The 12,616-nt window shown below is 45.7% G+C and overlaps 1 protein-coding gene across 2 annotated transcripts; it reads right to left on the bottom strand.

Moving 5' to 3' along the window:
- Positions 1 to 205: 205 nt before the first annotated feature.
- LOC131497145 (nucleoside diphosphate kinase A) lies at positions 206 to 7,274 on the bottom strand. Of its 2 annotated transcripts, none has more exons than XM_058703173.1 (5): positions 7,151 to 7,274; positions 5,015 to 5,158; positions 2,437 to 2,538; positions 1,268 to 1,380; positions 206 to 516 (listed from the first exon to the last, which is right to left on the bottom strand). In XM_058703173.1, the coding sequence occupies exons 2-5, from the start codon at positions 5,138 to 5,140 to the stop codon at positions 399 to 401; spliced, it is 459 nt and encodes a 152-aa protein (XP_058559156.1). In that variant the 5' UTR covers positions 5,141 to 5,158; positions 7,151 to 7,274; the 3' UTR covers positions 206 to 398. The 2 variants fall into 2 exon arrangements, with proteins under 2 accessions (XP_058559156.1, XP_058559157.1); XM_058703174.1 differs by lacking the exon at positions 7,151 to 7,274 and adding an exon at positions 6,864 to 6,985.
- Between the last annotated feature and the right edge of the window lie 5,342 nt (positions 7,275 to 12,616).

Here is a 12,616-nt window from a genome sequence, read left to right as displayed (position 1 = left end):
TGGGTGGCTGCTGACTGGCTCAGTGTCAAAAGTGGATGGGATACAGGGTGAAGAGAGGGACAGGGAAAGAGAGAGAGAGAGATCTCTCAGGCCAATAAAAATATTTTATATAGTATTTACACTATGAGCTCAGTTATCCAGAGTACATCAAAAGGAAAAAAGAATCCAAAGCAGTAAGGCGATACAAAGTAACCAACTCCATGGATCCTATACTGGGATGAGATATTTTAATCTGATGGTGGTACATAATACTGTTCAGGGAGCACTCCCAGCTCCAGGAGTTCCCCTCCGCATTACAAGGAAGTTCTCAAAAATAACCGGATTTGCTAGAGGCTGGCCCCCTGCTCACGGGAGGGAGAGGGGCTGGAATGGGCAAAGCATTGAGGTCTGCTCTCTCGTCACTCGTAGATCCAGTTCTGAGCACAGCTCTTGTAATCCACCAGCTCTTCAGGCTGAAACCACAAGCCAATCTCCTTCTCCGCACTTTCCACGGAATCACTGCCATGGATGATGTTCCTGGAAGGGGGAAGAGATGGCCACGTTACCGAGACCCAAAGGATTAAACTGCCCAGGAGCTCCCCCTGACACCCACTGCCAGACAGCTCGCAGCCACTGCAGCAGAAACAGCCAAAGCTCCGTGTACATTAGTTCGTGTTAAAAGAAAAAGCCCACAGCTGCAGTTAAGGTCAGGATGAAGGATGCCCTCCCCATATCCGGCCCTCCTAGCAACACTGATGCCAGCAGTGAACGGGCTCCGGCCAACAAGGTATGCTGTCCCAGGCCCTACCCTCTCGAGAGAGGCACAACCACAGTGATGTCGATGGCCGGTGGCAGGGAGCTCACCAGGCCAGACACCAAACTCAGAGGGAGAAACACAATGAACTTATTTTAAATTCATCTGCATATGGCATCATGTCCATCCCAGACTCAGGAACCCAAATGTTTTTTTTATTATTATTATTTTAAAGTAGGCTTCATACCCAGTGCAAAACCTAACATGGGGCTTGAACTCACGGCTGTGAGATCAAGACCTGAGCTGAGATCAAGAGTCGGACACTTAACCGACTGAGCCACCCAGGTGCCCACCCCCGCCTTTTTAAAAGATTTTTTTAAAGTAATCTCTCCACCCAACATGGGGCTCCAACTTACAACCCCAAGATCAAGAGTCACATGTTCTACCAACTGAGCCAGCCGGGTACCCGAGGAACCCACATTCTTGTGTCACCTAACTCAGATTTTGGAAGAAGGCAAAAGCACCAACTCTCACCTGCCAACTTGGATGCAAAAGTCTCCACGGATGGTCCCGGGCTTGGAGTCCGCAGGGTTGGTCTCTCCCAGCATCACCCGGCCTGTCTTCACCACATTCAGCCCCTCCCAGACCTCCAAGGATAAAAGAACAAATGGTCAAGGAAGAAAACCAATCTCAGCAGAAAATCTGAAAACTATTAATTCAAAACAAGAAAACAAAAAAGCCCCCTTAACATTGAAGAAACGTTTATGGAGCATCTGCTTATCCCAACAACGGGAATACCAGTCTCCCTGCCTCCACTCCTGCCTTTCTACAATCCCTTCTGAACAGAGCAGTCTCTAAAAATGCCCAGTGTAAAACCTCCCAGGCATTCGTCCCAGAGCCCATGAAGTACATGGCCGACACAGCCCTGCCTGATCTGGCCCCTGCCCGTATCTTTGAACTCATGTCATCTGACCTTCTCTTCTACCCACCAGGCTTCAGCCACTCCAACCTTCCTTCTGTCCTTCAAGAGCCCAGGCCCTCTGCACATGCTGTTTTCCTGCTGAGAATGCTCTTCAGTGTGATTTTGTGTACGTCTGGCTCCTTCTCACTCAGATCTCAGCTTGAAAAGCATGTTCCTTGACCACCCAATCTAAAGCGGTCACTTGTCACATCATCCTATTTCATTCTGTGCAAATCACTGATCACTAGCTAATAGATATATATATATGAATATAAATAAATATACATACATATGTATATGTATATATATATATGTTTCTTCATTATGTGCCCATCTTCCCCTTCAAGATGTATAGGCAAGGAAAGCTATGAAAATAAGTTCCTGTGTTGTCTCATTCATGACTATATCCCCAGCGTCTGGAAGAGAGTGTGGCACAATGAGGACAACCCATATACACTGCGATAAACAAGAGACAATCTGCCTCCCTCCAGAAGTGCAGAATCAGGGAGACTCTGCCGATCGCTCCCAGCTTTGAGTCGCGATGAGTCTTCAGTTCAGCAAACAAATGTATTTTGTGTTTGGTGGGTCAGAGAGCCAACTCACATCCTAACTGTCCAATCCTCCCAGCCCCCACTCCCTCTGTATTAAGTGAGGACTTGGTGTCAGAGGCGAGAATCACAGCGCACACTCTTGGCTCCCAACTGAGTCATTCGCGTCAATGCCCCCACACGTGCGCACTCACCATGGCAACCACAGGCCCTGATTGCATGTACTTCACCAGGCCGGCAAAGAATGGACGGTCCTTCAGGTCAATGTAGTGTTCCTTGAGAAGGTCTTCGGAAGCCTATTTCATGGAACAGAGGATGAGAACTGACCCTCAAACTATCTAAGGATCAGCCATCTAGTTATTTCCCACTCGCTGCTGTTTGAAATGTGAGCTCGTAGCGCACTGATTCTGTTACAAACCAATCCTTTCCCAACACTACCAGAGGGGAGCTGTGCCAGAGACTAAAAGTGCGTCAGCTTTGTACCAATGTCCCCCCTACTGGCCTTGGCTGATCAGAACAGAACCACAGAACATTAGAATTGAATCCAGCCATCCCAACTCAGACAGGAAAACTAACAATACAATGAATTTCCATTCATTGAGAGCAAGCCTCAACTAAAACGTGAAAAGGAAGTCAGGGTTGGGGGGGTCTTGGCAATGGATGAGAAGCAAATTGAACCCGGCCGCTTCTCAGGGATACTTCAGACTTATTCAGAAGATGAAGGCGGGTATGGCAACTATGCGATTTCCACACAAACCACTCAAAAGAGCGTGACATCTGGGGCCCCTGGGTGGCTCAGATGGTTAAGCGTCTGACTGCTGGTATCAGCTCAGGTCATGATCTTGCGGTTTCATGGGTTGGAGCTCCACGTCTGGCTCTGCGTTGGCAGCATGGAGCCTGCTTGGGATTCTCTCTCTCTCTCTGTTTCTCTCTGTCTCTCTCTCTCTGCCCCTCCCCTGCTAGTGCTGTCTCTCTCTCAAAATAAATAAATAAAACTTTTTAAAAAGGGGGGGAAAAAAGATGACATCTAGCAATAAATAATTTTGATGAAGAAGGAACTAGAAACTGTCACACTGCCAAGGCCGGTATGTGGGACCAAATCAAATTAGCTGGGGAGGAAACCACCTGCCTAGCAATCCCGACTCACCCAGCTGTGTTCTCTCTTTGCCACTGCGCACACACTTGTTCAGGGTCTAACAAGGACCCTTAGTTTTCCCAGTTCTGTAGGACTGCATTGTGGAGGGCACACTGCAGGGATACCCACAAGCGTGGACATCTGCTGCCAAAAAGCACATTCAGAACATCCTGCCGCTCAGCCTCTGGTTGATACTTACTTGCCAAAGTAAAATTACACAGCCGCGTGATCACCCCATGTTAGCAATTCACCCTCTCCCACCAACCCCCAATCCAAATGGAAGACTGGTAGGGGTAGCCTCCGGACACACTGCCTTGACCTTCCGTTACCAGAACACTCTTTTAATTCTAGTCCTTGCTTCTGATTATCTTTAATCTGCAGAACAGATTACAGCGTGGTTTTTTTTTTTTTTTTTTTTTTTCTGGAGGAGGGGACATCAGGTCTTTCCTCCTCCAAGTCACCTATAAACAACCCTAGACTCAAGGCAGTCATCCCTCGCCCCATTCTTCACCAAGCCCACACCCTGGATGGGAACTTGGTATAACAGGAAAAATGCACACACTTAGGAGTCAGAGAGACCCGGATTAAAATCTTCCCTGCATCACTGACTGCATGCCTTCAGATTCATTACTTAACCTCTCCAAGCCCCAGGTTCCAGCGACCACAGGCATAGAGATAAGTACACCTCTGGGTCATCGTGAGGGCTACAGAAAACACATGCGTCCAGCACATGTGATCAACAATACTGTTCATTTCGCTTTACCTTCAAAACCTAATTTAATATGCAAACTCTCTGGAAAGCAGTACTGACCCGATACCCGGCACTAACGACTCCATCACGTACCCCCGTCTGCATTAACACCCATCTACCCCCCCCCCCACCCCGCCCCTTACACTAAAGCGGTTTTCCCAAAACACCACGCGGGAACTACACTGCAAACCAAATTCCATTTAAAATGCACCAGCAGAGTCCAAAGATGACTCTAGTGCTGGGAAAAAAGACTGTCCCCTAATTTATCTGCTCTGAGAATTTGAATTCTCATTTCCCAGGCCTGTCTGAAAAAGGGTTCTTGGCCAATTAATTCTTTTCATTTTTCCGGAATACTGCTTGGCAGGTGTGTTGCAAATGCGTCTGTTCTCTACTGTTTTCGGGGGGGCTCCCCCAAGACCAAAACCACAGCTTTCCCCCCAACATCCCCTGATGGCGCCTAATATATGCTACACACTAAGTGGGCTGTAAGTAAGGACAGAAAGATTTCCTTGCTGACAAACAACCTGCCTCAGAGAGGGAGGTGGGGGAGGGGAGAAGCTCTCTGAAATAATCTGCTCAAGAAGTTCAAGACCAGGAGCTCAAACATGCCCAGGGCTTTGAGTCAGAAATCACAGTGCTGCGGTAACATATGGAACTCTGCATTGCTAAAGGGAAAGGGAGGCTATTTCCAAAGTCCCAGTAATTGGTTTGTTGCAAGACTCAGCCACAACGCCAGCCACCGAGTTGTTTCCAGGTCTCAGGACATCTGTGTTCACCCTTCGTGGGGAAGACTACAAAGGAGGGGAAGGGAGAATCCGAGAGGCTAACGTACAACGTTGCCCTGTACTCCGAGAGAACAGAAATATGAAGAATGAAGTCCACTTACCTGAACTAATTTCATAGCAACGAGGCGGAATCCCTTTTGCTCAAAACGCTTGATGATCTCTCCCACGAGGCCGCGCTGGACCCCATCAGGCTTGATGGCAATGAAGGTGCGTTCGCTGTTGGCCATGGTCCTGAGGATAGACAGCTGCAGGGATGAAACAGCACTGAATATCCTGCCTACATCATTATCCTTCTCAAGCGGATTACCCCATAAAGCTGGTTTATATCTGTCAAGCCAACTCCAAAAGTCTCTTTGGTAAAAAAAAAAAAAAAAATGCGTTCACCACAAGTGCCGCACTGAAAATACTCTAGAAGAGCACACGTATAAAAAATGTTCCTAAAGGGGGCACCTGAGTCAGTCAGGCTCAGGTCATGATCTCAGTTTCATAAGTTCGAGTCCCACATCAGGTTGTCTGCTCACCGCGCAGAGCCTGCTTGGGATTCTCCCTCTCTCTCTGCTCCTTGTCCCGTCGTTTGCACTCTGTCTCTCTCAAAATAAATAAATTAAAAAGAGGGGGGCCTGGGTCGTTCAGTCGGTTGAGCGCCAACTTTGGTGCAGCTCATGATCTCACAGTTCATAAGTTCAAGCCCCTTGTCTGGCTCTGTGCTGACTGCTCAGAGACTGGAGCCTCCTTCAGGTTCCGTCTCCCTCTCTCTCTGCCCCTCCCTACTCATTCTCTCTCTCTCTCTCTCTCAAGAATAAAATAAATGTAAAAAAAAAGGACATTTTGTTAAAAAAAAAAAGTACCTAAAGGAAAAAATAACTTTCCCTAAAAGAAAAAACAAAGAAACCCAAAAACCCAATTCCTCCTCAGTGCCCTTAATTCTGAACTAATATCCAGGATTGGGGAGCGTGCAAAGGCAGGGACCATATAATTTCTATGGCATTTGACTTAATAAGCTTCTATTAAGCATCTATTTTGTATCCAACACTGTGGCAGAACTAAGGTAGGGGATGTTAAAAAAAAAAAGGAAGAAGACATTTTGTGAATAATCCAGAGAAGGGAAACTAGAGGGATAAAGTGGTGTCAGGCAAAAAGCAGAATGAAACGGTCTGACCTACTACCACAGTCATGGTATTAGAACTGAAAGGGGGTTTAGAGATTATTTCATTAGAATCCCCTTCATTTTACGAATGAGAAAACAAATCTAGGGCACCAGAATGAAGGCCAAATTCCCAATTTCCCGATGCAATTTATGCTCCATCATAAGACATCATGAAGATTCTGACAAACCAGTAAAAGGTGGATCTTGAGAGAACTAGGGCCACGTGAAATGGGACATCGTGCAGGAAAGAGGCCTAGAGAATGTCTATCCCAGACCTCGCCTTTTACAGAGAAGACTGGGCTCATGACCTGCTCTGTCTACCCAAGATGAGAATGGAGGAGGCCCCTGACCTTGAAAGACAATCCCTAATGTGGATCGCCACACCACCTCCTGGCTCTCTCTTCCTGTACTTTAACCTCTTATCACAGCACCTTAACATATTTGAATTCTCTGTTTGTGGGTCTGTCTCCCCACTGGTCTGCGGCCTGTATACACGTATGGTTTACTGCTGTGTCTGTCCCTGCACCTAGCCTCCTGGCCCAGCACTCAATAAGAGCAAAGAAAATATCTTAAATGGTAATCACCCTGCACCTCCGAGAAAAAGAGACAAAGCCCAAAGGCTGGCGGAGAACTCCCAATGGAAGCTCGAGACAGGCAGAGATTCCACAGGAGAAAATGGGGGTAAGGAGCCAAAATACTCCTTATACCCATACGGTGAATTCCTATAAATGTCCACCATACCAACCCAGACACACACCCGTCATTCATTCATTCATTCATTCATTCATTCAGCAAGAACTTACTGAGCCCTAACTCCGTGCCCAGCACTGCACGCGACACAGACAAATAAGGCACAATCCCAGTCGTCGCGGCCCGATGTTCGGAAAGGTAGCCTCGGACAAAGGCGAGTCCACGTGGCGTGGGACCTGCGCTGACAGGTCTGCACCTGTCCACCGGCGCTGCCCCGCCCTTCCCTCCCAACCGATCCCTCTGGCCACCTCTCAGAGCCGGACTCATCCGACCCCTTGGCCTCCCCCGACCCCGACCCCACTGATCTCCCCCTCCTCTCAGGACCCCGAACCCATCTCACCCCTCCAGATGCTCGAGCTGCAACTCCGGCTGGGGAAGCCGGCACCGGAAACACGCCCCGGCCCACGTGGTTCCTGGCGCCGGCAGGCGCGGAACGCTTCTTTCCGGCTCGGCTGCCGGGGAGTCCGTTTTGGCAGAACACCACTCGCCCACGCTTCCTCTGGAGGGTCGGGTGTCATTCTAAGGAGCAACGTTCCGACGTTTAACTTCCGGCACTGCTTTTTCTTGCTTTTCCGGAATGCTGCTTTTTTTTTTTTTTTTTTTTTTTTTTTTTTTTTCTTTTTTAAGATTCTGTGACTCACTTCCTTCGTTCTGGAGTCACTTGGCTTCCCGAGAGGTGGCGCTCCCACTTTGCATGAAGTCTGAACGGGCCCCTGACTTAGAAGTAGACATGTCTTTCTCACTTTACATTTACTCACTTTTTCCAGCCTATCAAGCACTGCATTATTAATTGAGTACCTACTATGTGCCAGGCACTACTCCACGGCCTGGGGGCATGACAGTAAACCCTCTAAGGAGCTTCTGGCGGGGTAGGGAGTGGGGGACAAAGAATAAACAAATAAGCAAATTTATGTGTAATACTTTGCATTATGTTAGCGCTGTTAAGAAAAAGTAGGGCAAGGGAGAAAGATTGAAAGAGTGGACTATCTTAAAAGGTTGGTTGGGGAAAATGTCTCCGAGGAAGTGACAATGGAATAGAGCTGCATGAAGTGAGGGAACAAGCCTAGTGATTATCTGACAGCAGAGTATCGCAGTGCGCATCCAGTAATAGAAAATGCCATTGGAGGGGCGACTGGGCGACTCAGTCCCTTGAGCCTCCAGCTCTTGATTTAGACTCAGACTCTGGTTTTGATCTTAGGTTAGTGAGTTCCAGCTCCAAGTCTGGCTCTGTGCTGACAGTGCAAAGCCTGCTTGGGATTCTCTCTCTCTCAGAGAATGAATACATAAACTTTAAATTAAAACCACAATGAAATATCACTACACACCTATCCTAATGGCTAAAAAATAAAAAAATAGTAAGAGTGCCCCACTGGCCTAGTGGGTAGAGCATGACATTCTTGATAATCGCTGTGGTGAGACTGTGAGTTTGAGACCCGCATTGGGTATAGCGTTTACTTTAAAAAAGAAAAAGAAATAGTGAAAATGCTGTCCGGGAGGTGGAGAAACTGGACCTACTCATATATTGCTGGTGGGAATGTAAAATGAATGGTATGGCCATTCTAGAAAAGTTTGGCAGTTTCTTATAAAACTAGGCACTTACCGCATGATCCAATAATTGCACTCTTGGCTGTTTATCCCTGAGAAATTAAAGATTTTTGTTCTGTTTACACAGAAACCTGTATTTAAATGTTCCTAGCAGCTTTATTTGTAATAGCCAAGGACTAGACACAACCCAAATGTCCATCAAGTGAAAGCTTAAACAAACTACAGTCCATCCATACCATGGAACACTACTCAATAATAAAAAAAGGAAAAAAGAAAAAGAAACAACTATTGACACACAGCAATTTGGCTAGATCTCAAGAGAGATTATGCTAAGTGAAAAAAAAAGCCAATCACAAAAGGTCATACACTATATTATTGCATTTATATAAGGTTCTTGAATTCTCAAAATTCTAAATATAGAGAATTCATGAGGGGTGTCTAGGAGTTCAGGATGGGAGAGAAGGCATGAGTATATTCCTACCGGGGTAGTACAAGGGAGCCTTGGAGTGATGGACTAGTTCTGTATCTTGATGCTTGATTGTGGTGACAGTTACATGAATCTACACATGTGATAAAGTTGCATAGAACTACACACACACTCAAGTGAATGCATGTGAAACTGATGAGATCCAAATAAACTCTGTGGATTATACCAATGTCAATTTCCTGGTTTTGATATCGTTCTATAGTTATGCAAGATGTTAGCATTAGAAGACACTGGGTAAAAGATACATAGGACTTCTGGGGCACCTGGGTGACTCAGTCGGTTGGGTGTCCGACTTCGGCTCAGGTCGTGATCTCGCAGTCTGTGAGTTCGAGCCCCACGTCGGGCTCTGTGCTGACAGCTTGGAGCCTGGAGCCTGTTTTGGATTCTGTGTCTCCCTCTCTCTTTGACCTTCCCCTATTCATGCTCTCTCTCTGTCTCAAAAATGAATAAACGTTAAAAAAAAAAAGATACATAGGACTTCCTTCTACATGTTTTGTTTTGTTTGCAGCTTCCCATAAATCTTTTCTTTTTTTTTCTTTTTCTTTTCTTTTTTTTTTTTAAGTGAGCCCTACACCCAATATGGGGCTTGAACTCACAACCTTGAGGTCAACAGTCCCATGCTCCACTGACTGAGCCAGCCAGGCACCCTACAATTTCCCATAAATCTATAATTATTTCAAAAAAATTTTAAAGTTTACAGGGGCACCTGGCTGACTTAGTTAGAAGAGTGTGCAACTCTTGATCTCAGGGTGGTGAGATCAAGCCACACCATTGGGTGTAGAGATTACTAAGAAAAATACATAAACTAAAAAAAGGGGGTGCCTGGATGGCTCAGTTGGAAAAGCATGTGACTCTTGATCTTGGGATTGTGAGTTTGAGCCGCCTCAGTTTGGATGTAGAGATTACTTAAGAATAAAAGCTTAGAGGGGTGCCTGGGTGGCTTAGTCCATTAAGTGTCTGACTCTGGATCTCACCTCAGGTCACGATCTCACAGTTCATAAGTTCGAGCCCTGAGCCTGGCTCTGCACTGACAGTGCAGAGTCTGCTTGGAGTTCTGTTTCCCTCTCTCTGTCTCTACCCCACTTGCGTCCTCTCTCTCTCTCTCTCTCTCTCTCTCTCAAAATAAATAAATAAATGTTAAATTTTTTTTTAATAAAAATAAAAGCTTAGGGGTGCCTGGGTGGCTCAGTTGATTGAGCATCTGATTCTTGGTTTCTGCTCAGGTCATGATCTCATGGGTTGGTGAGTTCGAGCTCTCTCTCTCTCTCTCTCTCTCCCTCTGCCCCCAAAATAAATAAACTTAATAAAATGAAATAAAATAAAATAAAATAAAATTAAATTAAATTAAATAATAAAACCTTAGGGTTACCTGACTGGCTCAGTGAGTAGAAGATGTGACTCTTGAGCTTGGGGTCATGGGTTTGAGCCCCATGTTGGGCATAGAACTCACTTAATTGAAAGGAAAGAAAGAAAGAAAGAAAGAAAGAAAGAAAGAAAGAAAGAAAGAAAGAAAGAAAGAAAGAAAGAAAGAAGAGAGGGAGGGAAGGAAGGAAGAAAAGAGGGAGGGAGGGAGGGAGGGAGGGAGGGAGGGTGGGTGGAAGGAAAGAAAAAGTGCTTGGGGCTCAGTTGGTTAAAGCATCTGACTACAGCCTGGGTCATGATCTTGAAGCTCATGAGTTTGAGCCCCATATCAGGCTCTCTGCTGTCAGCACAGAGCCCACTTCAGATCCTCTGTCCCCCCCTCTCTCTGCCCCTCCACTGCTCAGAAATAAACATTTTTTTAAAAAAGAAGGGAACTTAAAAAATTATATGTAATATTTTGATTTTTTTTTAAGAGAAAGAGAGTTTGAGCTGGGAGAGGGGCAGAAGGAGAGAGAGAGAGAGAGAGAGAGAGAGAGAGAGAGAGAGAGAGAATCTTAAGCAGGCTCCATGCTCAGCTCAGAGCCTGAAGTGGGGCTCGATCCCATGACTTGTGAGATCATGACCTGAGCCTGAATCAAGAGTGTTCAACCAAGTGAAACACCCAGGTGTCCCCCCACCACCAAAAATCTTTAAATGGAATGAGAAAAGCTGATTGAAACTACACTGTTAATCCAAGTGGGAGATGATGGTTATGACAAAGGAGAGAGAGAGACAAATGGTTGGTGCGGGATATATATTCAAGGTTAAGTCCATAGGTCTTACTGATGGATAGGATATGGGATATGAGGGGGGGAAAATGGACGTTGGCTCCTAGTTTTCTTTCCTTTTTTTTTTTAAGCTTTTTAAAAAATTTTTAAAATTTTATTTTACAGAGAACGAGAGTGTGTGAGCTGGGGAAAGGGGCAGGGGGGAGGGAGAGAGAATCTTAAGCAGGCTCCACCCTCAGTGCAGAGCCTGATGTGGGGCTCGATCCCATGACCCTGGGATCATGACCTGAGCCAAAATCAAGAGTAGGACACTCAACCAGCTGAGCCACCCAGGCATCCCAATTTTATTTTAGTTTTTTTTATACTTTTCTTTTTTAAGTTTATTTACTTTGGAGGGGGAGTGGGCAGAGATAGAAATAGAGAGAGAATTCCAAGCAGGCTCTGCATTGTCAGCTTGGAGCCCATGGTGGGACTCAAACTCACAAACCGTGAGACCATGACCTGAGCCAAAACCAAGAATTGAACTCCTAGCCAAATGAACCACCCAGGTACCCTTACTTTAGTTTTTTTAAAGGGTAGTTTTGTTTTGTTTTTGCCTTTAAACTTTTTATCTTTAAGCAATCTCTACGTCCAACATGGGGCTCAAACCCACAACCCTGAGATCAAGAGTCACACCCTCCACTGACTAAGCCAGCCAGGCACCCTTAAGATTTTATTTTTAAGTAATCTCTATACCCAATGTGGGACTGGAATGTGTAACCCCAAGATCAAGAGTCACAAGCTCTACTGGCTGAGCCAGCCAGGTGTCCCCTAGGTTTCTTCTTTTTCTTTTATTTGGAGGGATGCATTAAATATGAGTTCAATAGAGTTATCTACAAAGGTCCTTCTTAAGTGGCTGGGGTCCAGTGCAGTAATGCTTCTAAAACCTCTATGTACAAACAAGTCATTTGTGGAATTGTTAAAATGCAAACTCTTGATTCAGTAGATCCAGAGTGAAGCCTGAGAGTTTGATGATTCAAATGTTGTTGACTGATAAACTCTACAAGACCGTGTCCTAGAGCCAGGTTCTTTTAAAGACGTTTAAGCCTTATTAGGTGGGGAGGATCTTGCCCAGGCAGATGCTGGGGAAGAGGAATGGGCAGTAAAAAAATGTGAAGATCTCATCTCTTCCTGGAAGCCATCCTAATTACATGACTCAGCCTCACCTTCCTTTCCCAACCCAACCCTTCAGGCTTCCATAGGTAAATGCTTCAGCAAACCAAATCAGAAAACAGCAAGCTTTAAAGCTAACAGTAACCTTTTTTTTTTTAAGTTTTATTTATTCATTTAAGAATTTCTACACCCAGCATGGACTCAAACTCATGACCCAGAGATCAAGAATCCCATGCTTTTCTGCTGAGCCAGCCAGGTGCCCCTAAACTAACAGTAATCTGAATGGGCATATGGATCGATCTCTCCAGAAACCCTGGCAAAGGGTTCCAGTTTCTGCTTGAAACCTCCAAGAATAGGAATTCACTACCTCAGACATCTGATCCCTGGCCTTCCACCCTCCCCTTGCTTAAACAGCAACAACAATAAACTTGCAAATTGAATATATTCACCTGCCCCCCAAATTAATAACAGGAGTGATGTTTAGTGAACTGCA

The sequence above is a fragment of the Neofelis nebulosa genome, chromosome 16, assembly GCF_028018385.1.
Source record: "Neofelis nebulosa isolate mNeoNeb1 chromosome 16, mNeoNeb1.pri, whole genome shotgun sequence".
NCBI classification, from domain to species: Eukaryota; Metazoa; Chordata; class Mammalia; order Carnivora; family Felidae; genus Neofelis; species Neofelis nebulosa.
Note: the sequence above shows the minus strand (reverse complement) of the source record. Positions and strands in the feature narration are given on the sequence as shown.

What these genes read in the sequence shown, in the direction of transcription:
- LOC131497145 (XM_058703173.1), bottom strand. Translation starts at nt 5,140, where the DNA reads ATGGCCAACAGCGAACGCACCTTCATTGCCATCAAGCCTGATGGGGTC. An exon ending in CAGGGCCTGTGGTTGCCATG is followed by an intron (nt 1,381 to 2,436) that starts GTGAGTGCGCAC and finishes TTATCCTTGGAG; the next exon opens with GTCTGGGAGGGGCTGAATGT. An exon ending in TTTTGCATCCAAGTTGGCAG is followed by an intron (nt 517 to 1,267) that starts GTGAGAGTTGGT and finishes TCCCCCTTCCAG; the next exon opens with GAACATCATCCATGGCAGTG.